The 27854-nt window shown below is 36.9% G+C and overlaps 1 protein-coding gene across 4 annotated transcripts in view; it reads left to right on the top strand.

Annotated features, from left to right (window-relative positions):
• The window catches only part of ARHGDIB (Rho GDP dissociation inhibitor beta), a 39165-nt gene extending 18473 nt beyond the window's left edge, over window positions 1-20692 (top strand). For 2 of the 4 annotated variants that reach the window (XM_087723282.1, XM_087723281.1), the window contains exons 6-11: window positions 4329-4429; window positions 7965-8102; window positions 13228-13344; window positions 16454-16579; window positions 17598-17795; window positions 20487-20692. In XM_087723282.1, the coding sequence (XP_087579408.1) occupies window positions 4329-4429; window positions 7965-8102; window positions 13228-13344; window positions 16454-16579; window positions 17598-17795; window positions 20487-20534 (728 nt within the window). In that variant the 3' untranslated portion in view covers window positions 20535-20692. Of the gene's footprint in view, window positions 1-546; window positions 1251-2926; window positions 3086-4328; window positions 4430-7964; window positions 8103-13227; window positions 13345-16453; window positions 16580-17597; window positions 17796-20486 lie in introns of those variants that run through there. The other 2 variants (XM_087723283.1, XM_014052234.2) reach the window with 2 other exon arrangements.
• The last annotated feature ends 7162 nt before the right edge of the window (window positions 20693-27854 follow it).

Below are 27854 nucleotides of genomic sequence, written 5' to 3'. Positions count from 1 at the left end.
ACCGTTTCAATAAACCTCCACCCCAAAGAAATAATCAAGCAGAAAACAGATTCTCAATACCAGAAGTTCTCCACTCACAGCAAGTCCATTCTCATGATCCTTTGAAACAGTTAGGTTTTAATGACATTCTGAAGAAGCAATGATCTAATCGCTAGGGAAACTGAGGGAAGTTGAAAACCTATGTGAAAACACTGAAATGTGGAAACATTTAATAATCTTGGGAGGATTTGGGGCATTTTTTACAAACTGCATTTTGAAAGTTTTGGGGATGCTATTGTTGTTATTTTCTATCATATAGAGAATATAAATTAATTAATGTTTAAAATTCCTTTCTGGGGTGTTTTCTGAGTGTTAGTTGCAGTAGCAACTGCTGATAAATCTACTAAAGGATGATATAATCTGAATTCAATCCAGGTGATGGAAAACTCCAATCATTATTACATTAAATGTTTGTATTGCATTTTAAAATTGTTTGTGTTTTGTGTTCCATTCTATTTCTGTCCCACCTTCTGATACATTGTCTTTCTATGGCTTGTTCTCTCCTAGTGGATAAGGCTGTATTCATGGTGGGTAGCTATGGGCCACGGCCAGAAGAGTATGAATTCATGACACCTATTGAGGAAGCACCAAAGGGCTTAGTGGCCCGAGGAAACTACTGCAATAAGTCTCTCTTCACTGATGATGATAAGCACAACCATCTCACCTGGGAATGGAACTTGGCTATTAAAAAGGAATGGACAGAATGAATTTTGCCCGATTTTCTCTTTTTGCTTCTTCTGCTGCTTGTGCTTATTCCAAGTGTGTCAGTTTCTGGCACATGCATGCCATGCTTCTTCCACATAACCCAACCCTTCTATTGTGAAAAGAAATTTAGCCAGTATAGGCTATTGGAGAGAATCTGTCTCTCTTCCTTCTACCTTGAAAATAATTACACAAAAATCAACAGGGACAAAGCATTTCTCTGGTTGCACAGGATCAATTCTTGAAGTGCCTTTGGTCAGAAGATACATAGTCACCAACTTTAACCAATTGCTATCATGGCACATCAGTTGACTGAAAGAAAGTTGGCTTTAGAATTTCTCTTTCTCCTTGCCTTATATGAAAAGTTCTGTCAACAGATAGTGTCTTGTTTAAATTTGGTTCCCAGAATTGCATTTGGAGTTGCCTTGTCTATTAATATAGGATGCGCTTCCTGACCTGGCCTGTAAAGATAACAGTGTCTTTGAAAATAAAGCCAATTTTGTCCTTTGCTTCAGAGTGAACTTCTTGTGTTTCTCACAATACAGAGATTTAAGTATTTTTCGGTGTATAAGACACATTGGAGTATAAGACACACTGGAGTATAAGACGCACCAAGATTTTGAAGAGGCAAATTAAAAAAAAAAGTTTTTGCATTTGTAAAAATGGGACCGTTTTTTTTCCAAAAAGGGGGCATGAATAGCCTTTAGGAGGCTTGTAGAGTGCTCCTGGGAGAATGCCCCCCCCCAAATGAGCAAAAAAGACCCGTTTTTCGCAAAAACTGACCTGTTTTTCGCTCATTTCTGCCTTCCCCAGCCCCCAGGAGGACTCTGAAAGCCTCCTAAAGGCTGTGGTGAAGAGGGCAGGGTTTCAGGAGGCAAAAAATGCTGTATTCAGTGTATAAGATGCACCCAGATTTTCAACCTCTTTTTTGAGGGAAAATGGTGTGTCTTATACTCCGAAAAATATGGTATTTTCCCCTTTACACATTAGGACTATCAAGCAAAGTTCTTGCCTCACACCTCCCCCGCCCAAAGATCCAGACTTTGCATCATTTTATAGGAAGAATATGGTTTGTCATCAGTATATGGGTCTATTTTTTTTTATTCCTTTGCTTAAGTTAGGTGTAGGCAGTACATATTGCTTGGGGGAGCACCCTTTTTTAAAATGGCCAATGATGACTGAACCTGTAGGGTTTGGAGTTTTCTTTGCAGGAGGTGAGTGCATCTGTGTCACATTCTCTCCTCTAAAATATAAACCATTTTGCTACAAAAAAAACCAACAGTTTGCTCTAGTTGATCTGGGAGGTGAGGTGAAATGAGAACTAGTTGACGATTTAAGGCTATATTGAGAATCACAGAATTAAGGAACAAAATAAATAAGCAAATAACTTGAAGAATGTTCCATTTACAAATGCTATTCTGTGTAACAGGCAGAAATTTGTAAGAGAAACCACTGCTCATTTAATAGAAACCTAAAATACAACGGTGGAAGGTGGTGCAGGCAAAATGTACATGAGATAAGAGAGGTTAAATGAAACAGCCACAAAACAAAGTTTCAGAAAAAAAGATTTTCCAGACTCTAAATTCCAGTCCATAAGATTTCTGGGTGGCATTAATAAAGGCCAGCAAACAAGTACAAATAACATCTATGAAAATTGAACTGCAATATTTAACCAATTGAAAATATTTGTTTCAATTGAAAATACGTATGTAGTGAAATTGGCAGGTTGATTTTTATAATTAAAATATTGCTATCTAGTTTCACAGATAATGAAGTTCTAAAGTTAATGTTTGACAACATGCTAGTATCTGTGCAAACATCTTTGAAACCCCCCCCCCTTTCCCTTTCCTCTGCGTCTCCCCAGGCACCCGGGGGGGTGGGGTGGGAATTCATGACATATAAAGATTTAATCAATTCAAAATCTATAGTGATTTTTAAAACATTAAACAAACTTTTAAAAACGGTTTTAATGCTAGCCCGGTTGTACAGAAATAAGCAGCAAATTCTGTCTATGTTAACTTACCTGAACTTCAGTGTTTTTGCTTTTTATTTGCTAAGCTGTGAAAGTGGAGTTTGTCGCACAATACAATAATTAGATTTATTACATCAGAGGGAAAAAAGGGTACAGGTGGCCATTCCCAACTGTTTCACTCCCACAGTTTTTGAAGCTGTCACGTCTGATTAAGTGACAGCTCAAAGGTGTTTTTTCTGCCTGAAACAGAAGAGCTGACAAGGAGAAAAGAAGTCAGAGCAATGGAAAACTCCCTCTTGCTTACCTTTCTTTTAGTTTTCCTCAGTGGTGTGTTCCTTTTTGGATCTGGAGAGAAAAATTCTTCCTCTGAAGGTAAGAAAGCCTGTCTCAAATTTAGAAAAGGGGATAGTGAATAGACCAAGAAACATACCAATAGTCTAGGACAGCAACATTTAAATCAGCTTTGAGAAGTTAGTGCTCTTCAAAGGTACTGGATTCCTGCCCTCATCACCTACAGTAAGCAATACAATACAATAGCAGAGTTGGAAGGGACCTTGGAGGTCTTCTAGTCCAACCCCCTGCCTAGGCAGGAAACCCTATACCGTTTCAGACAAATGGCTATCCAACATCTTAAAGACTTCTGGGTTGGGGCACTCACAACTTTTGGGGGCAAGCTGTTCCACTGATTAATTGTTCTAACTGTCAGGAAATTTCTCCTCAGTTCTAAGTTGCTTCTCTCCTTGATTAGTTTCCACCCATTGCTTCTTGTTCTACCCTCAGGTGCCTTGAAAAATAGTTACTATACTAGTTTGGATTAAGGAAAGGTAACCTATCTGAGGGATATGGTGGGGATGCTGTTATAGTAAGCACCAGGCTCAACTCCCAGCTAGAACAAAATTTTCAGTATCTAAGTAGGTTAGGAAAAACTCAGGGAAAATCAAATGCATGATTTTCTTAGGAAACCTTGAAAAAAGAGATTGTAGAACAGACTGGCCCCCTTCATCGGTATAATCATGTGGGATCACCGTAAACCAAATTTCTCTTTCATTCCTGTTTATTATGAAATTACTCAAACAGCAGTCTCAGTTGTTCATGATGGGAAATAATGCCATGGATCATAGTAAAACAATTCATGCTTTGGTCTTGTATTGAAAACAACAACAAAAAAGAATAAAATTGACCTGCAGAAAAGAAACACTAAGAGGAAATATATCTGTAATGAGGAAGAGTTGAAGCCTAAATGCAGTTAGTCATCCTTCAGCTCCATCCATCTCTTAAAAACCAAATGAACAAGCAGATTTCCCCATCTGAAAAATCCAATGGTATTGGGCCTTACTTGATAAGTGGAATTTTAAACATTAGGTACCTCATCCAAGAATGCTCCATGCTGCAACAGATCTTGCTTAATGGCAGGTGGCACCAAAACCAGAAAAGGACATTTTTTTTCTATTGGTTATGTTATTCCCAGGCAGTGTTTAAAGATAAATATGTGAAAGAACAATTTGTCCAGATGAAGATTTGCTAATATGAAAATTCAAAGCAGGTCATGACAATCGTTAGAAATTGGCCATAAAAAGATGCTAGTTAAACAGTACCTTCCTTCTATTTCCTCCAGATACTATCGAAGAGGAAAGGAAGCCTGTGCTTCTGGAAGATATCCCAAGTACTGCAGCCTTCATTGATGGAGCTGAGGTGGCAGTTGTTGGATTCTTTGAGGTCTGTTGAAATGCAACAAGATACTAAGTAATTGGTTTTACAGAAAATGCACTGTGGTTTGCCTGCTTTGGGTTTAGTACTTGTCGAACCTAGCTATTATGCTTATTACCTATGATTCATAGCTTAGCACATTGTGTCAACTATGAAAAATGTGTTTGATTTCATAAACTATATTTAAGGGAACTATATTTAGCATGCCGTATCAATCCCCCCCCATTTATTTATTTTGCATATATTATAAGTCCCTTATAATAATATATAGTATATTGAAGAATATGCATCTTAAACTTGCTGGATTGAGAAACACTGATCTAAGGGACCATCTTTCTTGTGGCCAGTTTCAGTTTTCAATCCCACAGGAAATACTTTTTCCTCATTGGTCTCAAAAAGAATCAAGATTTGTCTTTTTAATTCAAACTTTTAAACAGTCCTTGCTACTTTAACATTGTTTTGAAAACTCTGTATGAATGTTTTATATTATTATTTCTCCATGCTATACTATTTTTAAAGATTTTTTAAAAAAAAATGCCATAGAAGTTTTTTAAATTGACAACTTTTTGCTAATTGAGAAACTTATTGTGGGAAGTTGGAAAGGTATACCGGTAATTAGCATGTTATAAAATGCTGTAATATTAACTGATCCAGGAAAGATTAATCTGCCTGTTACAGGACACAAGACAAATCTGAGTTAAAAATCATGAGAGCCGTACTTTCCAACCTGCTACCCTCCAGGATATGCTGGGACAAAAAAGTGTGGAGGGCATCAGGTTAGGGAAGGCTGCATTATCGAATAAGTGCCAAATTAACCTCAAGGGCACATAGTATGTTTATTTTCTCAACATGTTTTCTGAAGGTTGTTTCTCATAATCAGAGCCAGCTGGAGAACATGATACCCTCCTGCAGCTGCCAGAGCTACAAGAGGGTCTCCCCTGGAGTCTCCTCAAAGGGCATCAATAAATTCTATTAAACATGATTGATCTACAACTCACAATCTTGATCCACATTGTTTGGGAATTATGATAATTATAGTCCAATTTATCAAACAGATGTGAAATTAAGGAAGGCCCATGTAAATTCTACCTACAAAAATGTGATCACATTAGATATTTTTCTACTGTGGTTTTAAAAGGGCATTTTTAAAACTTTCCATGAAGATAGTCCAAAACATTATGCTATTTGAGGGGAACAGGAATCTCCTTTCCTGTAGCAAGGATATTATATCTGAACATAGCTAAATATTGTTGACACCAGTGATAAAATATTCCAAGAACGCTTCTAAGAATAGAAATACAACAGCAATAATAAACACTTTGTAATAAACCAATATGCCAGTTTTAACTCTCTAAATCATGCTGTTTCATTATTATTAGAGAAGATTATAAGAAATTACAAACATAAAAGACCTTTCTGGAGTTTTATATATTTTAAGTAATCTTAAAATGCATCTTCAATGGAGTCTGTGAAAATAAATATCCACCAGATGTCAGCATTCTCCCCTTAAATTGCTGCTAAGTGTAAAAGACAGTCAAAATGGAAGAAATTCTTACTGAATTACTACTAAATGCCGAAGGCAAACGGAACGCTGTTACCTTCACACAAAAGGTGGTTCCTATTTTTTCTACTTGCATTTTTACATGCTTTCGAACTGCTAGGTTGGCAAAAGCTGGTACAAGTAACAGGAGTTCACTCTGCTAAACGGCGCTAGGGATTTGAACCATTGAACTGCCAACCAAATCCTGCCATAACAACCACTAGTAAAGAAGATGCTGGAAGTTCTAATTCACCAACAACTGGGCCATCACAGATAACCTGTTTGCTGCCATAGGGCAACTTTTCTTACAAGCATAGCAGTGGTGGGTTTCAATTTTTTTAGAACCTCTTCTGTAGGTGTGGCCAGCTTTGTGGGAGTGGCTTGCCGGCCATGTGACCGGGTGGGAGTGGCTTGCAAGCCATGTGAGTGAGTGGGAGTGGCTTGGCAGTCATGTGACTGGGTAGGCATGGCCAACTTGTAAAATGTGGTGAAACTTACTTAACAACACTCTTGCTTAGCAACCAAAATGTTTGCTCAGAAACTCTGGCATTTGAAGTAAGCAAGTCTTAAAGCTGTCAAGTTATAAGACCCTTCCACCCCTAACCCTTTAGAACAAAACCCAGGGATGTTCAAACTTGACAGCTTTAAGACTTGTGGACTTCAACTCCCAGAATTCCTCCTCTCACTCTTCATCTTGATGATGTGCGGACGGGCGGGGGGAGGGAGCTGGAACTGGTTCTAAACGGCACTGTAGATTTGTGGAACCTCTTCTATAGAAGAGGTTAGAACTGGCAGTAACCCACCCCTGAAGCATAGTCAAGAGCTGGCTTGTAACTCTCTTGTTTCCCAACTGGCCCTCTGAATAACCACATATTGGGGGAGGCTGTTGCAGGTTGATGTTTCTTTCCACCATTTCCTGCAATCTCTCTGTGTGTATATGTGTGTGTGCACGTGCACATACACAACACACATAATTTAAACTCTGTAACCTTTAACTGATTGAAATGGTGCATCACAAGGCAATAATTTTTGAACTAAGGTACATCAAATGGCTAATTTACAGAATGTATCCAAAATCCCAGACCCATGGCTCCTGGAGAGTTGAATTTTTGCAAATTTTATAAAACATTTTACGACATAAAAATGATTACAACATATTTTCTGTAATCAACTGTAGATGTTTGACTATGTTACATAGCTCAACATTGGCTATTTTCAAGAAAGCTATATGTCTGAATATTTCCCTGAATTTTAGAGAAATTTTCCAGTGAAGGCAGTACATTAGAAGCTCTGCTACTGTTGAAGGTGTGGAGAAATCTAATAATAAAGTATCTGTGGAACGATGACCCAAGGGGACACAGATTGTCTAATTGTCAATAATCAGGGTAACTTTGATGTGATGCAGGATGCAGGGACATTTTCTTTCATTGTTTTCTTTTTGTATGTTTGTATGTTTGTATGTTTGTATGTTTGTATGTTTGTATGTTTGTATGTTTGTATGTTTGTATGTTTGTATGTTTGTATGTTTGTATGTTTGTATGTTTGTATGTTTGTATGTTTGTATGTTTGTATGTTTGTATGTTTGTATGTTTGTATGTTTGTATGTTTGTATGTTTGTATGTTTGTATATCTATCTCTATCATCTTTCTATCTACTGTATCTTCCTCCTCCTCCTCTTCATCTACCTTTGTACCTAAAATAAATTTAAAAAATTGGCAAAACCTCAAATACACTTTTGCTTAATTTGCTTGTTGTTCTGAGAGCTTCAGTATTGAATGATAGCAGCAGATAAACCATTCTTTAAATAATGCATTAAATTAAATTTCTGAAGTGGGACATGCTCTGTGATGGTAAAATTGCACTGCAGGAAAAGCTCTAAGAGAATTTTTATACCCTTTCCTGTTCCTAGAATTATGAATAGGATAGCTCTGGGGACAAAAACCAATCTCTATATACGTCATAGTGTTGCAAAAATCTTTCTCAATTTGTTCATTATTTTTTCAGGATTCAGAAAAACCCGAAGCCTTAGAGTTCCTTACCATGGTAAAAAATATACCAGATGTACCATTTGGGATCTGCACCAGTTCTCAAGTTCTTTCTCACTATAATATCACCCAAAATACCATCTCCCTCTTTCGTATGGTAGGTTTTGTTTTGCAGTTCTGCTTCTTCCTTGAATAATATCTAAATGTTACAGCTAATAGGTATAAATGGGGACTTGTCTTCAGTCATATTTATGGTATGTAGGAATCTATATGATATTCTAAAGTTTGGTTCATAAAACAAGCTTGAGTGAGTTAGTCACAAGGATAGTGTTTTGCAACTTCCTAACTCAACAAATTTTGGAGTAAGACGAAATTAGTTTTAACCCTAATCTATATTAGGACAAGTTTTGAATTATTTTTCTTCCATTAGATTCAGCTGCGCTGTATGAATTTAAAAACTCAATGGACTGTTGAGCATCCTGCTCAGGCAGTCCTCAAAGGTAAAGTGATGAAGCTGAGTGAAGAGTTGCCCAAACCACAAGATGCTTCATTACAAAACTTGTTGTTATATCCTGTTAACTATGGAATCATGCCTTCTCAATATTGATGGTTTATATCATGTCAATGAGGAATAAAAGCCAGCATGACATAATGGTTAGGATGCTGGGCTAAGATTAGGGAAGTCCATGTTCTAATCCTCCCTTTTCCATGGACACCAGCTGGATGTTTATGGGCCAATGAAGCCCCCAAAGTAGTATTAGATACTATAACAAGTAGCTGAAAAGCTAAACTTGTTGAGTATCTAGAACTAGAGAGCTCAAATACAAAACAAGTAAATTGTACAATGAAGCAGAACAAATGTTAAAAACAACAATATTATCAATTGAGGAGGCACTATTTACAGAACAAAAATTTACAGTATTCTCCAAGGACAAGGACTTAAGGGATAAAAGCAGGAGTGAACTTATTTGGTATGAACTCTTCATTTACCTAAATTGCAATTGTCAAACAAGTTTCCATGACTACGTGTTTCACTGATCATTTACCTAGGAGTACTTGAATGGGGAAAACTCTTAAGTGCAAACAATAAAAACAGCCTGTAACTATCCCATATTGTCCTCCTCCTTTGTAGGAAAAAATAGCAAATGATGCATTAGGAAAACGGGAGTGTTACAGCTGAAGGATAACAGCATTGTTGAGTCTGGTTTAAGATACTATAAACATGGCAAAGCAATTACCTTCATGAAGGCAGAGATAGAGATATGAAGAGATGGTTCCAGGAGTAGTAGAAACAAATTATGAATATATTGCATAGGAAAGATATCCAATGGGGATCCTTCTTTTTTTTTAAAAAAAAGAACTTCTCTCCTCAAAGTCAGTGGAATGTTTTGGAATGACTCCAGCATTGAAAAAAGCAAGATCAAATAATATTAATCAGTACACATTTGTATACATTTGGGTAATTTATACTCCCCCACCCAAAGCTAAATAGTAGCATTTCTGCTGTGCTTATTCTCTGTAATATGCTTGTTCATTGTCTTGCTGCCCCCAAATCCATGCATCCCCATTTTACCTTGGAGAATTTGTGCTTAGTTTCATCCCAGGAGAATTGTACAAACTGCATGGAGATTATATACTTTATGAAGAAATAAATGACCTGCTTTATCCAGCTTGGCTCCATGAAACCCAAAGTAGCATACAATACCTTTTTTCTTAAATGTTCTCCTTCAGAATTTGAAAAGTGAAAGGGAGAGAAATAGCAAGTTTGTTGAACGATTGGCTGAGTTACAGTGCTAATATAACATTTAGTTATTTATTGCACTAGTATTCTAGCATATTTCTATATTATAAAATGTCTTTTTGATAGGTTTGGCTTGGATTGCTTCTGTATTTACGTATGTATGTATGTATGTATGTATGTATGTATGTATGTATGTATGTATGTATGTCTAAACATGCAAAAGCATTAAGCAAGCCAATTGCTTTTCTGTAATCTGAAAAGACTGGCACTGTCTGTTACTGCTTTAAAAGATTTTGTGGTTGGAATGACCCAGTTCTAAAAAGTCCTATTCCAACTGGCTGTTTCTGTCTTACCAGAAGTGTTCCAACATTATTTTGACTTTAGTATCAACATTTCAACATTCAAAATAGATCATTCCAACAATATTGAAAAAAAAAATAAGGCAGTTAAACTGGAAATCAGGGTATGTCTGGTTGTTCTTGTATGTTCCATTTGCATATTTTAGGGCAGGGGTGGCCCATGGCCGGATACATCACGTGCAGGGCACACCCACTCCGGCTCCACAAGGGCAAAAAACACTGTGTTACAACATAATCCATCACGTGACATAATCGAGTTTGACACCTGTGTTTTAGGGCCTTCACCATATTTTGTTTCTCTAGTATAAACCTTAACACCCCCCCCCCTGTTTTTAGGCTTAATACTAAGAGGTAGAGAGTGAAAATAAATCATACCTACAAATTAAGTATGGTTTTCCCCCCTTTTGAGAGGTAGCTAAACTAACAATTTCCTTATTGAGGCACAGGGTAGGCATTACAAATGCAGTCCCCACTCATTAAGTTGAACTTTCAGTTGACTGATTTGTACAGAAAAATCTTTAAGTTACTTTGAGTAGAGATACTGGTAGCAGATTTCCTTGGCCAGTTAGTATGATGTCTGAATAAGTGCTTTTTATCATCTTAAACTATTACAGAATGTATCTACTTGATAAAAAAAATCAATTCCCATTACACATCCAATTAATACTTCCATTGACATCCAGTGTGGCATAGTAGTTAAGATGCTGGAATGGACCAGCTGGGTGACATTGGACAAGACCCTTTCTCTTAACTCTAGGAAAAAAGCCGTGGTAAGCCGATTTCCAAAATTGTTGCCAAGAACACTGCATGGACCTATCCATGTACAGTAATTGCCAGAAATCAAGATTCACTTGAAGGCCTCTTTTCCCGTTCCACTATTGAAGAGGACCTGTTCAACCCAGTCAATTACAGATAGTCCTTGCTTACTGACTGTTTCATTCCTAACCATTTGAATTTACAACAACAACAGCTTGCAATCAATCCTCACATACATGATGGCTGCAGTGTTCCACAATCACAAGATTGCCATTTAGGGACTTCACAACAAATATGCATTTATGATTGTTGCAGCATTCTCTAATCTAATGATTGACATTTGTGTACTTCCCAAATGACTTTGACAAGCAGATAAATGGAGAATATGGAAGTAAAATCATAAGTCACAACCATGACTTATGGTAAGTCCATTACGGTCACATGACTATTGTGCTTAGTAATAAATTTGCTGGTCCCAGGTCCAGATACCAAATGAGGACTTCCCTTGTTATGTAGAGATGGAGGGATAAATAACCAACTAACTGCTGTATTGGATTACTATATAAAGCTAACATGTAAACTGAAGGCAACAGGAATTACAGTCCTATACAAGTTGAAAACATCAAACTGGGGATAGCTGGGTAGATTATTAAATACTTTTGGTGGGTTTATGTTCAATACTTGAAATTCTTTTGGGTTTCTGGATATATTAAGATGACATATAAGTACCAGAGTTTTGCAATCAAAACTAACCACACTAATCCAGGCACAATCCAGTGGCATTAGATTAGTTACTCACCCTCCCCAAATAATTTCCTTAAGAAGGTCTATCTGATCATACATATACATGTTGTTTCTCTGATATAGGAGACTCTTTATGCAACAACAAATATGTACACTGTCGGAATAAGGCTGATCTGTTTTTACAGTCTGTAGCCCATTCCAACCTCTAGTAAAGGCTTTTCCACTGACTCCAATGGTCACTGGAAGTATCTCAAGAGTTTATGTGTTCTGGCTCTCACTTGTTTTGTACCTTATTTTCTATGGAGTTACTTTTGATTTCTTCCCACAGCAGTCAAAGAGTAATTGACATTAATGGCTGCTTTGATATTTGAAGGCATATAGTAATAACAAAGTCAAAACAGATTCTATTTAAAAAAAGGACTGGGATAGGTATTTCTGGAGAAAAGAACAAATATGCTTGGTGGATATAATAGAATATGGAGATTTGCATTGCCCAGGATCTCCCTCTCCCTCTCTCCCTCCCTTTCTCATACAAATCATTCACTTATACTCTATAGAGCTGCGATGGCGAACCTATGGCACACGTGCCACAGGCGGCACGCGGAGCCCTCTCTGCGGGCACACGAGCCGTCACCCAGCTCAGCTCCACCGTGCTTGCGTCCCCCTGGCCAGCTGATTTTAGGATCTCTGCTGCGCATGCAGGACACATGTGCGCATGGTCAGGAGGACGAGAGGGAGGATGGGGGGAACAGCACGCCCCCCTGAATCCCATTTTGGTCCAAGGAGGCTTCAGGGATGCCTGCTAGGCCCAAAATGGGTTGTGGGAGGAAGAGTCGCATGCACATGCATGAGGGGCCTGGTTGTATGGGGGATTTGTGCGTGCATGCGCAGGGGGTTGGGGCCCAAAAGGGGATTGTTGTGCATACATTGCATTATAGGTGTGGGCACAAACATGCACACTGGCAAGCGCACACTTCGGCACACAAGGACAAAAAGGTTAGACATCTCTGCTGTAGAGCCATATATACATCAATAAGGAAATTTATCTGAGCACTGACTTAATCCTCTGGAATTTGCTTACTTACTTGAATTTTTCTTACTTGCATGTTTGTTAAGGAACTGTCAATAAGATCCCAGAAAATGTCAGTGGGAAATCTGTTCCCCAAAATGGAGTGTTTGGAGTCTGAATATTTTTCCTTGATCTTCTGGAAAAATGCCTGTATTTATTGGAAAGGGTTCTTGCTTGCACAATGTTTCCAGGAAATCCACACATGCTTATGCCAGTGTTTATTAAGCCTAGAAGTAATGAAATTAGCAGATGAACTTTTGCAAAAAGTAGAAATTAGGTTTTTTTTTAAATAAAAAAGGTCTCATTCCCAAAGTCCCACAAACACCTAATAATCCACCTTAGTTTTTAGAATCCAGGCTAGTTTAATTCAACTGCTAATAGTTCAGAAATCTATGTTAGCTATTTATCTAGCCAAGCCAAGTTTGGAGAGAGGCAGAAGGCTAAATATCTGTGTAAAAAACATAATGCTCAAAAGTGGGGAAGTAATGTCTGGGTCTTGAAGGATTATTATTGGCTATTATTTCTTATTGCCCTTGAAATGCTTTCTGCAAGTGTTTTAAAGAACAGTAGCTGAAGTGCAATGGTGATAGCAAGATTATTTGCTTTATTTCAGGTGGATAACAAAAGGCAAGATTTGGAAATCCAGGACAGTAATAAAGTCGATGTTGCAATGTTGAGTCGCTTTGTCCGGATGAATGAACTCCGTTGGGTGACTGAGTACAACCCCATGGTAACAAATGAATTTTCTACAAGCTAAATAGTACAGTTTATTTGACTGCTGAGTTTATAATGATCTAGCTTTAGTTTATAATAATAGGTTCAGTTTATTGTTATAAGGGAAAGAATTGATATATTAGAAGGAAAGTTTTAATGTCAGATTATCTGTTACCCTAAACAATTCACAGTGGCATATGTGTGGTGTGTGTCATGTGAGCAGAAAGGGCAAACCTCAGAGTTATGTTGACCGCAGAGTTAGGTTGCATGTGATTTCCAGAGACCTCTAAAATTAATGACTAATACAGGGTATCTCAATACTTATTGCTAATTGGTTTTGGGAGGTGTAATGAGTACCAAAAATGATGAGTACCATGAATTTTTTTTCCATAAGGATAATGTAGTGAGTCACCAGGCAGCTGACACTGACAAGTTCTAGCTTGTGCATTGGGCACTAAACCATCAGTAATGGGACAAAATGTTCATGTCAGAATGCGTTATATACCAAAGTTAATGAATTTCAAAGCAGCTGAGCACCAATATACCACTGCAATTCTAAAAAAGAGCAATAACTGCGAGAGAGCCGAGGTGGCGCAGTGGTTAGAATGCAGTACTGCAGGCCACTTCAGCTGACTGCTATCTGCAGTTCGTCGGTTCAAATCTCACCGGCTCAAGGTTGACTCAGCCTTCCATCCTTCCGAGGTGGGTGAAATGAGGACCCAGACTGTGGGGGCAATATGCTGACTCTGTAAACTGCTTAGAGAGGGCTGAAAGCCCTATGAAGCGGTATATAAGTCTAACTGCTATTGCTATAAGTATATTTAATTGTAATTAAATGTAAACATCATACTTTCTTCTGCTTCTTGCTCTAATGTCTCCCCTTTGAAATATGACCTGCAAGCAATGCCTTTCAAAAGCAAGTTGGAGTCCTTGCTCTGGAAAAAGTTGCACAGGTATAATTGAAGGTTTTAATAGATCTTTGCATTTCAACTCTGCATGTGAGGAATGCATCTCTTGCTGAGATTTCTTTTTTGTCCCCGTTGTGTGTTAATAGTCAGAGCATCGCCCATGTCTGACTTGGTCTTTTCTTGAGTTTTGTAGTCTAGCTATTTTCATGGAAAGAGAAATGGAGCTTTGAAACCGAAGGCCAGAATATTCTGGACCTCCCACAATGTAGAGTCCCAGTGGCCTGAGCTGGAAGGTACTTCAAGAAGTGCACTCACTGACCTTTTCTTATTAATTCTGGAATGCTCTCACATATTCCTCTTTTTTAATGTAAAAGCTGGCAGGGTCTCTGACACAGAGGTCTTTCTCTTTCTCTCACTGTGGTTCTATGAGGCACATGAGGGAGCAGCAGCTCAGCTGCAGACTCTCCAGTTCTCTGTTTGGCTTGTGGGAGCAGCAACTGCAGTTCAGGAAGTGTCAGGGGGAGAAAGGGGAAAGGAAAAGTCAGATGACAAATTATCTACCACCTAGAGACTATGCAATAAATGCCAAGGGGGACTGGAAGCTGCTCACAGAGACTTAGTGTGTGCTGCTCCATCATCCCACCCCCAGGTGATGTGTGCCTTCTTTTAGTGTCCTCTCCCAACCTGCCTCAACTTTGTGGCTTCCAGTTCCAGATGGTGTTTTCCAGGTTTCTGCTATGTTTTTATAATTTATCAGTGTAATATTAGAGAGAACACACATGTGGTCATTTCAGTATTTTCAGCAGGTTTGCTTTCACTCTGTTCTGACTTAGAAGAGCACACCATGTCATACAGCCATTTTAATTAAATTCATGATGAAAGCAAACAATCCATTTATTAAAAATTACTGAGACATGAAATTTCATGGTATTTAAATATTTAAATGAGTAAGAAACAAAGAAAACTGAAACTGAAAAAATGTAGCATTAAATTTATTGAAACTTCTTTCTATTAAATTGCAAAGTAAAGTAAAGTAAAGTGGTACCTTGGTATTCAACTGTTTTGAAATTCATCTAATTTGGTACTCAATGCATTTTGGCATGAAAAATTTGTCCTGGTACTCATCATTTGTTTGGTACTCAACACATAAGTTAGAATTTGTCAGTGCCAGCTGTTTTATGACTCATTATATTATTCCTTATGGGAAAAAATTGTTTAGTACTCCTTGTTTTTGGTACTCTTTGCACCTCCTGGAACCAATTAAGGATGAGTACTACTAAGGTATCAAGTAAAGTAAAATGGAGGGAGGGGTGGCAATCTTCAAATAAATATTTAGATGTACAATAGCAACAACTATGGCAAATACAAAAAACAACAACATTAAAATGAAAGTTAAAGAAAATGTTCCACTTCCAGTGATGATTGCATCAGGGCTCTAGGTTGGAGATTTAGCCTTTGACACAACTTCTTTCATGTCCTTTTATCAATGTCTTGTTTGCTGTACAAATATAGGGGATGAGGTATACAGATTACTCAGTAGAAGGTGTGCCAACACTAGTCATACTTTCCTCCTCTCCATATTTATTTTGTTGAAACCAACCCTATATCTTGGTTCAATAGCCTTAAATACATCATTTGGAAATTGTGTTTATATCAGCAATGCCACTAGCAAATGGCTTAAAAAGAAACAAAGAGATTCCACAAAATGAAACAGATCAAACATCAGGCAAACTTCAAAAGAGTAACCAATTTTGAGTCAGTTCAGTCTGTTTTTCAAAGCTTAGCAGACATGCTTGGAACTTTTTTAGTCCTGTTATAATTGATGTACCTGTGTCATTTTTCTGGGCAGGTGGATGCAGTTCCAAACTAAGCAGTTATCTGCAGTCACTCACCATTTTTATTTGCTATTTACAGTTTCAGTTTCAACTAGAAAACACAAACTTCCCACTTTAAAAAAAGTAAATGTGATTTAAAGGACAGTTTTAAAAAAATGGAGCTTTGTAGATACCAAAACAGGTGTTTGTGATTTCTACAATGCCTACTTCTGATATTGAGTATCATCTGCCTTTGTTGTTTCTCTAGCCCTTCAACTCAGTTGCATTCTCTTCCAACCCCTGATTATAAATTTATCTCGTGGCTGAGGATTATTTTGAACATGTGAGGATTAATGCTTCCATTCTCTAATCAACATATTACTTCATCTGTTAATCATGACAGACTGCAGTAGGCCTCTTTGATAGTGCAGTTCAGACCCATCTTCTTCTGTTCAGTGACAAGACGTCCCCACTGCATACTGAGAGGATTAACAAGTACCGTGAAGCAGCAGTAGACTTTCAAAGCAAGGTAAGTCTGAAATATTCCTAGTCAATACCACAAAAGATTTTTTGGGGAGTGCTAGTTCTGCTTACATCATATTTCATATATTAAAATACAAATGGGGGAAGTAGGAGGATTAAATGTGAGTGTGATACTGCACAAAACCCCACCACTTCCCCGCTCAAATTAAGAATGACACAGCAAACTTTTGATTTTATATATAATAAATACATGGAATTGGAAGGACCCAATTTTAAGTGCACATTTCTGATTAGAAAAATTACCTAAGAGTTTTTAATCTTTTCTTTCTCTCTATCATTTCATATTATTAATTCAAATTATAAGCTTAATCATATTTTCAGTGTGTGTGTATTTGTGTGTGTGTGTGTGTGTGTGTGTGTGTGTGTTAAAACTAGGTTAGCAAACAGAAATCAAATTTTTGTAAATACAGACTTGGAACATATACTCCATCCACATACATTTTCTAGAGGAAAGCTGATGCAATGAAGAAGGCTCAATATTCAGCTGTTCCATTCCACCACCCATTTACTGGCACCATGCTACAATGATAATTATTTTGTCAGCAGTAAGAAAAGTTAATTGGATCATTTTTGTTTAATATTGCTAGACAACTGTGACTGTAAAAATATTGAATATTTTATAGCACATCCAGGGTATATTTTACTATGTTTATATTTCTTTAGCTTTTCTATTATATAGTATCTGGGCAGGGGTAGGTTTCTGCTGGCATTACTGCCAGTTTGGTGCATGCACGATTTGCTAATACAAATATTTTTCTCATGCTCTTTTTTCATTAGTGGAATTTAAATTACAATACTCTTTATGATTACTTATAAAAAAAATTAATGAATATACTTGCAACAGGTTTACACTTCTTTGGATAAATTTACAAGCCTTAGGGTTTACAAAGACAACTCTGGTGAAACCTTATCGTCCTTTAATTCCTCATCACGATAAATCTGTGTTATCATATTTATTTGCTCCATGAACTTTTTAAAGTTATGTTTTTGTTCTTTCTTTGAAGGCTCTGTTTATCCTGGTGGACATCAACATCCAGGGTAATGATCGGGTTCTGTCTTATTTCCACTTAAAGAAGTCCCAGCTACCTGCCTTGGCTGCCTTCTACACTGCTGATGAGGAGCAGGATGTGCTGCTCTTGGATGAAGTCTCTGTGGAGAGAATAACAGATTTTTGTAATGCCTTCTTGGAGAAAAAGGGAGAAGTGAGTATACAGATGAGTTTTTGCACACATGATTCCTTGACTAGTCAACAGCTTGCGATATCCTTGACATCATCCTGGAAATTTGGTGCTAGCTTTTCTCTTCTTGTCAACATCATTTCCAAATTTATGCCTAAAAAACTATAGAGTTTCAAAACATTTCTTCCTATCCCCTATCAGCTTTTTCCCACCTAGTGTTCCCTAAGTGTATTTGGAGTTCATGCTCATCCTCGGAAAGATGATCACATGAAAATGTTACCTCATTAGCTAATGTAAGAACTGCTTCCTCCTTTTGAAAAGCTGTGCAATTCCATAACATTTAGACGTGTTCTATTAGTTATTAATCTTTAAACCTGAAACTCTAGAATTGGAATAGGTAATACAAATTGGACTAGTTTGAATGATTACATTCAGTGCTTTATGTTTTCTCCTTTGCACAATTTGTTTTTCCAACTTCTGGAAATTCTGAGTTTATGTTTATTTATGTGTTTCTAGGGATTAGAGAAAGGAAGCTTTAGACTCATGGAAAAATAGAGAAGTGTGGTAAACTTTGTGTGTACAGATACTTCAGACCTTGGGCAAGGTTTGGGAATTAATAAGCATAAAATTGATTCACTTCTTTGACAGAAGCAATCTTAAGAATTAATTATAAACCTTAGTGATGTTGCTAAAAACCAAGAGCCATTCTTGTAATGTAAATAATCAGAAATGGCATACAATGTATTGTCAAAAGCCCTGATGCCAGGGGTGAAATCCAGCAGGTTCTGACAAGTTCTGGAGAACTGGTAATGGACATTTTGAGTAGTTTGGAGAACCGGTAGTGCAAATTTTGAGTAGTTTGGAGAACCGGCAAATGCCACCTCTGGCTGGCCCCACCCCCATCTATTCTCTGCCTCCCGAGTTCCAGCTGATCGGTAGGAAATGGGGATTTTGCAGTAACCTTCCCCTGCCACGCCCACCAAGCCACACCAGGCCCACCAAGCCACGCCCACAGAACCGGTATAAAAAAAATTGAATTTCAGCACTTGACTGTCTCTATTATAAACCATAGGAACACTTAGGAGCCCACCCATTTATGGAAAAAGTCTTAGGCTTAACAGTTTTGTAAAATACTTAGTCTTTGAGCAATAATTAGCTTATTGTTTTCAAACCTGTTTTGCAGCCTAACAGTTGATTCATGACTACTATTACTTCAGCACATCAGATGCCATGTATCATTCGAATGCAGTCATTGCATAGATTCTTAGGCGGTTAGCCAAAAAGGGCAACAATCTGCTAATTAAACACCCTAGGCCCTTTCTCCACTATTAAACACAAGTGCTGCTCTCCACGAATTTCTCAGTTGTCAGAAAACAATATTGGCATGCAATATACAGCTCCTATTGCCACACTCTCTTCCATCTGCCATCATTGCCAATAATGGCGTTCTACTTTTTTCTGTAACACTTTTTGTATGCAAAGTAACTAATTTAATCCTCTGGCAGTGTCCTCCTCCATCTTTACTTTATACCAGCTAATAAGAAAAACACCCATCTATGAGACAAAATGGAGAGAGTATGATTTCAAGGCTCTGTCTTCCTGAGGCTGCTTTGTCTGTCACTGTTCGATTCTTTGTGGGCGTTTTTTTTTATTTTTAGATTGCACATGCCAGTATATACCTCTTTAAGTCACAGAATGGCAGCTGGACAAGCTCATACCCACTTTTCTTCAGCTGAATATCTTCTCTTTAAATAGGTGGCAAAACCTACCAGCGTTTACTTATCTGCCCTCGGTTGTTGGATGGTATTGAAATGGGGAGGGGGGGAGCAGACTACTTTAATACCTGAACACTTAGAGCTGAGAACAGCATCATGAGGACAATGGAAGAAATTGCTTTCTATCAAGGAATATGTAATTGAGTGATGATTAAGTATCAACAGAGCACAAGAATATTTTCCAGCATCTGCCCATTTGTCCAGCATTTGCCTATCTAAGATTAAGAGAATCTAAACATAATTTTACTTTCAGTAATATGGAGTCCTGAAGAGGAGAAAGATTCCATGAAAGATATATATTCCTTTCATAAGGATAATTAAATTTTAAAAAACCTCTATTTTTTAAAGCAGTGGTCCACAACCTTTCTGGCTTAGCGGAGCAGTGTGCTGTGTGTTTGTGTTTGTGTAGAGGAAATGGTTCTGTGTAAGCAGCAGGTGTGTGTGCTCAACTCCATTTCATGTGCACAGCTCCACTTACACAACCCAATTCTGAATGGACTACTGCTCACCACGGCCCAGGTTCTGGGGACCCCTGTTATAAAGTATTAAAATTCAGTTTCAATATCCTATTTATGTATTACTCAAGAGGAAAATGCTTTGTTCCTGAAGGAGGCTATTGGTCCAGGTAATGAAGGATAGTGCATAAAGTTTTACAAGTTTTTAGAGGTGAGACTTTCCCAGTCCTACCTGGTGATGATAGAAACGGAATCTGGGACTTTTGAAATACATAACATCTGTTTTGTCATTAAGCTACAAGAAATGATTCACTTTTATGGTAAGGTAGTTTTATTTTTAGGATTATATGTTTCTGATTTGTACAAGTGACACTGAGCTAAAATTGAAAAATAAATTGGAGGTGGAAGGGCTTAAGCTTAACTCCTTTGTCAAGCTATATTCCTTCATGATATGATGTGTTTCTCTTTATTCTGCATTGTTTCAGAAAAAAACTTCTAAACCAGAGGACAACCTTTTCAGAGAGGAGCTCTGAATTTTTTTCAGCTCCGCAACAGAAATATGACAACTGCAATTACTGGAATCAACAGCAACCTAGAAAAATGTCCTCTCTGTAATGAGCTTGTCATTTAAATCCGATTATGATTCTGTTCTGGAATCAATTTCCATAAAAGTGTTGGCTGCTTTCTCAAATCCTGTGTTCTTTCATTTTGATTTTTTGAGATATTACATACTTTTTGCATTATACTCTGAATAAATTATATTACATTGCTGAATAAATAAAGTTGTGAGATAAAAGGAATATATACTATATTGGAAGAATGTTCATATGGAATGGTAGAAATAGACAATAGTTTTTACAGAATATTGAATATAGCTTGAACTAGGATTTCTGCATATCTTGTATGCATTTATCTAAGTTTTATTTGCCTCTGATAAGCATTTTTCAGATTTTGCTTTATGCCATAAACTTGTCTGAACTCTGCAACAGAATCAATTAACATGCCTACATGATAGGAAATTTTCCTTCTCACAAATTGTTTAAAACTTCCTAAAATACTTGAGGAATAGATGTAGGTTCAGCTGTCTCCTTTTTTTAAAAAGTGAGGAACTTTTACAGACACTTTTCATGATGAGGAATCTTCTGAGTTAACATGAAATAAATGAATCAAAGAAAGACATTTCAACCAAATGAATATGAAATACAAAAGATAAAGGATGTGGGGATAAGAAATACGAAAGAAGGCAAACAAACAAATAAGGAAGGCCATTGAGAACCATTTCATTATCAGAATGAAAACTTTGGCTGAAGAAATAATAGAAAATATTAAGTAGAAAAATAAAAAATGGGTTTTTTGTTCTCTCATATCCATCATGAAAGGAGGTGTTGTTTATTTTTACACATTGCTCTTAGAAAAAGGAAATCAGAGTCCTGTAAAAACACCTTCTTTTTAAATATTTTGTTGTAAAGGAAAAGCCCTTTGCAAGGAAAGTATTGTCACTGGCACTTTAAGTAGCCAGTTTTGTTCCTTTACATTGATTCAGTCAATTGAAGCCATGCCAAGGTGCTTGTCTCATGAATGGCTAGCCCTTTCTAGCCCAAATGTTTGCTACTGCCATCAGTCACCACACTGTCTCTTTGAAAAGGGTTCAGCTTTAAGAGAACTTCTCAGAATGGCCAAATGCAGAAATCATAAAATAGCTCCTGTGTGTGACTGGCCAAAAGAGCAGAGCTGAGAGTAAAAAACAGGTTTGTTCTCTTTATCTTCTTCAGTCACCATCTTTGATGCCTGAAGTTTCCAAAATCAATGTATGATAATAATCCAGGTAAGGAAAATGGTTCTGAAGGAAACTTCTGTCTTACCATATGAAGTTCTAGGATGAAAAAGAGAAAATGAGGAATCATAAAATCATCATCTTTTATGCTTTTGGTGTCTCGTTTTTATCTCATTAATTTTTTTTTCATCCCAGAACTTCACTTTTCTACTCTTAGTTGAACTAATCAACACACAGAATTGTTAAGTCAAAATCATGCTGTTTTGCCAGAGCTGCATGAATCAAAATGGTACAGTTGAGGAGTGGATTGTTCAATGCTTAGACCTGCCAAAGCAAATCTCTTGCAATATGCCAAGCATCCAATCTGAAAAACACCCAACAATATACATAGGCACACATTTCAGTTGCATGCACTGTCACACAAATCACATGCAAATCTGGTCCCCAAATGGAAAAATAAAATATAGAAAATATCTCTCTTTTTAACTAATGGGTGTTATTTGATTCTATTCTAATAAGTAACTAATAAGCACCAAGATTGATTGGGAGATTGATCAGGATCTATTAGTAGAACTTTGAGTAAGAAAACAGTAATGATGTCCAAGGCTCAGTTTTTGAAGAGTACTAAAATAACCCTTCTCATGAGGAACCAATAGTAATTTTGATCTGGAAGGATTCCCCCCTCCCTTTTGCATGGACCTAGTGTTTAAAATACTCCACACTCAAATGTTTTGATTCCAATAGTACAATTTTCACATCAGTTTCAAGTTTACCTATTTAAAAAGTAGTAAGTCAACTTTCAAAAGAGCTACAGAGACAGATGGAAGGCTCATACAGAGAGCTATATTGTGTATAATGTATTGGATTGGCTGTTCTGCTTAAATTGGATCACCTCTCCCAATGCCTTTCAGATGTGACTTGATTAAAGCCAATTTAATATTAAGGTTGCTATGAAGATCTGTCAACTGTAAATCACTTTGATGCCTGCTATTACAAATTAGGCTTTCACACTTTTTTTTACCATGCCACTGAAGTCTTCATGTTCCTGCAGAATAGCATTTTGCAGTTAAATGATGCTCCTTCTTTACCCTACAAATTATCATTCAATTAGAGGAAAGACAATTTGCTTTAGAAATTCTATCAAAGAAGAAATTGTTATGGTGGATTGTGATTTTCTTCTACATCAGGGGTGTCAAACTCATGTCATCACGGAATTATCATGTGATGTATCATGCCTTTCCCCACCCCCTTCGCTAAACTGGGTGTGGGTGTGGCCAGCGCATGATGCATCCGGTCTGCAGGCTACGAGTTTGACAGCCCTGTTCTACATTATTTGTTATCAGGTAGTTGAAGGCTGTGTTTGAATGGCTTGACTTTTATTGTATAATCCTTTCTTCATGTCCATTAAATCCCACGAAAAGAGATTAAGAAGGAATTCATTTAATTAGATTTCTTCAGCAGTGGTGCTACAGAAAATCCTACCCTTAAGAAATTGTTAAAAAAAATTTTTTTTATTTTCCCTGGAGAAATTTCAAACTCAGTTCAACCACAAACACCTGAAAGAAAGGGCTATATGTGTATGCATAATTAATCCAACAGTGTAGTGAACTCTTTTATTAATATAATGATGTCTGCATGTGGGATATTTTCCACATTGAAGCTAAAATTGTTTCCTCAATTTGAATACTAGGTGTTGAAAGAATCCTGAATGTTTCAGAGTTTCCTGAAATACTTGCAATATTTATAAATAGGGAAATGGCTTGGCCAAAAGTATTGTGTAAGGAGTAGAGAAGAGCTACATCCTAACAAAAGAAGGGGTAGAACAGCTTCACTGATTAGCCTCTCATGTATAATAATGAAAATAACTTTTAGACACGCAAAGTAGAGGAAAAATAAAACACAATGTAATAGGGTTCTGTGGCTATGCTTATGTCCTTGGAAGAAGAATTATACACAGTACTGTTTTGCACGTCTACACAGATAATTATAGAGACAACTTTTTAAAGACACTTGTTGTGCACACTGGCAAATTTACCCCTCCCCTATTTTTTGTCTAGATGAGCTCATCTCAAACAGTAAACCTTTGAACCACAGTTTAAGAAGGCCCCAATCTTCCCACATAGTTGTCCATAACTAATACTAAAATATAGAAGGCTATAATATGATGTCCTCAGAAGTCCTTCAGTTACTGGAATAGTTATGAAGAGTTCAGCAGTAAGATAGTGAATTCCTTAAGAATTTCAAAACTGCATTTTTGAGATATGGAATCAACATGTCTAGGCACTTAGGTTACGCGTCCTTCAAAAAACAGACATTTGATGAGGATCTTGTGCAAGTGTGGCATCTCTCTGTTATTTTTCAAAGGAACCTAACCTTTTTTCAGGTTTCTGGATGAGACTGAAAAAAGAGAAATGCTCCTGTTTTAAGACATTTACTTGTTAAAATTCCCATTCCTGGACAAAAAATGTAAGAACTGTACACAGTGCATACCTAATTTAGCTTGCATTATTTTTTTAATTTGTCTAATTTTTACTACAATCAACAGGAACAATGTACTTATGTCTTGTAGCAGATCCAAAATCCAGTCCCCAAATATCTAAACACTATGACTACTGGATCTGGACTTCGAAACAAACCAAACTCCAAGATGGCAGCAAAGAATATAATTTTCTATGCATTTTAGTTTTCATCTCAATCTTTACTAATGTTCCTAATGTTTCTTAGAAAACTAGAATATGATCCCTGTGATTTCACTTAGATAATTCTACTTACAATTTATTAATAACAGATTGGTTCTTTTGCTTTTCTGGTGTCCAAGGCTAGCCACCATTTACAATTCTGAAATATACTAGACTATAAATCCCTATAAATATGATTCTTATGATGTGAGATTTATAAACACAATTTTAGAATTAGCAGAATCAAACCTGAGTCACTTTTCTGCTTAACCATTTGCCCTGAAACTGCTAACAACCTCTTAAGAAATTGGAGTCAAAAGGGAAGTTGCTGTCGCCAACATAGGAAAAATGTTGGCTGAAATACACATTGATCTGTCATTCTAGAATTCATGACTATAACAAGAACAGAATGCTAACGTCCAGAGGGAAAGCATGCTGGATTGTTTCTGGCCACGTCTTGGATATCGAACATCTTTAAATTTACAGGTTTATACATTACAGTTGCCATTGAAAACTATTCTAAAAGTCTCATGTTCTAGCGGTTTTCAGTTGATGAGTAATAAAAAGATATTGAATAATTAAATGATTGTTTATAATTATTTTTCTATGTCAAAAGAATGATTGATTGATAATTCTAGAAACTGTACTAAAACAAAAGGTAGGATATTCTACTACCCTATTAAATCAAGGATGCATGAACACTAAATATTTAGCTGAAAATGAATTGTAAGCAAGCGATAATTGCTTGAATATAAAAGTGAAACAAGTAATATAAATGATGCAATATTGACATGTTCTTGGAGACATTCAGTGATTTATCCAGAATCTCATAGAGAGACAGGAAGAAACATTTCCTAAGTGTCATTATGTTGTCAAACAACAGATCCTTATTCTGCACCAGCAAGTAAAAATAAAACTTTAGCTACATAGCAATTATTTTTAAGGGAAAAAGTGACATAGACCCAAGGGAGTTTCCTAATGCATTAGCTTGTGCATGGGGTCACTTTGGTTAAATGCCAAAGCCTCATCATCCCACACTTCTCCTTTATGAAGATGTTTTGTGACAGGAAGAACACACTGTGAAACACAACATTTGCTTATTTGTTTGTATGGAATAAGGCAATAGTAAACCACTACTGTATTTTTTTACCAAGAAAACCACCTGGATAAAAAACATAACTCGTTTATAACATCAAAGACATCACCAGGTGCTGACTATGGAACAGATCATGAGCTGCTTATATGCAAGTTCCAAGTTAAGCTAAAGCGGAAAAAAGCCAACCGGTTTCCACAATATGATCTTGAGCATATCCTTACTCTTTCAAGGAGAACATAATGGATCACTTTGGCATCCTTAACCTCACTAATAGAGAATGAGAGGAATAGTGGGCTAAATTTAAAGATGCTATCAAACATGAAGGTGAAAAGAAAATACTAAAAACGAAGAAACAGAAGAAATCAAACTGATGTCTGAACAAACCATAGTAATTGTAAAGAAGGGAATAGAAACCAAAGGCGAGAAAGACAAAAATCTCAAGAAGATTCTTAACAGTGAGTTTCTGAGACCAGTTAGAAGAAACAAGTTGTCAGGCCTGCAATTATATTCCTTTTAGAATTTTGGCCTGCCACACTTTCTCTTATTTCAATATGCTGTTTTATTAGTATATTTGATGGGAGGGGGGAATAGACAGGAGTAAGATTGTGGAATATATTGTTATCATTCTTTTCTAGAAGCCAAGGTCGTCTTTTGTCTCAGCACTAGCACACCTGACCGGAAGCAGCTGGGTGTGGATGCCAGCGTGGAAGAAGAAGATTGGACTATGTGATGAATTGTGGGTGTGGGGACAAGATCATGAACTTTTAACTGGATGGAATTCTGATATCATTTCCAGTATTGGGATTCCATAGCACGATGTCAACATGTCTGTCTTATTAAATTGGAACATTAAGGATAGCTTTGCCTTGGACTCTGATTTAATTCTGCATGATATTTGGAATGCTGACACAAGTAGTAGTATTACAATAACATATGTAAACACATAGAAGATGAAATAGAAAAAAAAAAGGAAAGCCTTCCAAAGATATCAGAACTCAGAAGAAGTTTCCAACCTTCAATTGGTGTACTGAAAGATACCAATGGACAAATACTAATTTCATCAGAATAGAGCTGTAAGGGATCTTGGAGATCTTCTAGTACAGCCACCAGCTCAAATAGGAGATTCTATACCATTTCAGATAAGTGACTGTCCAGTCTCTTCCTAAAAATCTCCAGTGACGAAGCACCCACAACTTCTGAAGGCAAGCTATTCTACTGGTTAATTGTCTTCGCTGTTAGGAAGTTTATCTTTAATTTCAGGTTGCTGCTCTCCTTGATTACTTTCCATCCATTGTTTCTTGTCCTGCCCTCTGGTGATTTGGAAAAGGAGTATACTGAAATACATCAACATTTGATATAGTTAAAAAAATATTCCCTACTTACAAGAACCTCTAGTACTAGAGGATGAAGTTAGATCAATTATCCAGTCATTACCAAGTATGAAGGCTACAGGAACTGATGGACTATCCTCAGAAACATGGCAAGCAACAAAGCCAAGAGGCAGTAAAGATTTTAATCAAGCTTTGGCAGCCAATCTGAGGATTAACACAATAGCCAACAGACTGGAAGAAGTCAAATTCCAATATAAGAAAAGGAGATTTAACAGAGTATGCAAACTGTCACTTGGTAATCTTAGTTTTACATGCTAACATACTAATGCTTAGGATCATGCAATGTAGATTAGATTAGAGGTCTACACAGAAAAGGGGATGTCAAAAGTTCAAACTGGCTTTAAAAAAAGGCAGAGCAACATAAGTTGTTATTGCTGACGCATGCTGGATAGTTGGGAAAGCCAAAGAATATAAAAAAGGAGTCAGTAGAAAATAGAAAAGTGTTTGATTGTGTTGATTATATGTGAAAAGTGCTTAGAAAAATGGGAATCTTAGAAGATCACATTGTCCTCATGGGAAACTTAATTTACAGGTCAAGAAGTCACAGTATGAACAGAATATGGCTGTAGACTGAAAAAGGAAGGAGACAAGGCTGCATACTCTTCTCTTATTTATTCACCCCATATAATGAATTAATTAATGAAGGAAAGCTGGATTAAAAGAAGAGGGGCGTGGTTTAAAATTAACAGAAGAAATATCAGTAGTTTGCATTATGCTGATAATACTACACCAATAGTCAAAAATTGCAAAGGATCTACAAGTTCTAGAAATAAGTCAAGGAGCCCAGTAAGAAACAGGACTAAAATTAATACAAAGAAGACCAAACTAATGATAACGGGCACAACAACCAGCCTTAGAAGTGACAACAAACATATTGAAGTGATAGATAGCTTCTGCTTTTTAGGATCAACCAC

This window comes from Thamnophis sirtalis, unplaced genomic scaffold (genome assembly GCF_051295495.1).
Source record: "Thamnophis sirtalis isolate CommonGarterSnake01/CBP01778 unplaced genomic scaffold, rThaSir2_p1.2 scaffold_9, whole genome shotgun sequence".
NCBI classification, from domain to species: Eukaryota; Metazoa; Chordata; class Lepidosauria; order Squamata; family Natricidae; genus Thamnophis; species Thamnophis sirtalis.
Note: the sequence above shows the minus strand (reverse complement) of the source record. Positions and strands in the feature narration are given on the sequence as shown.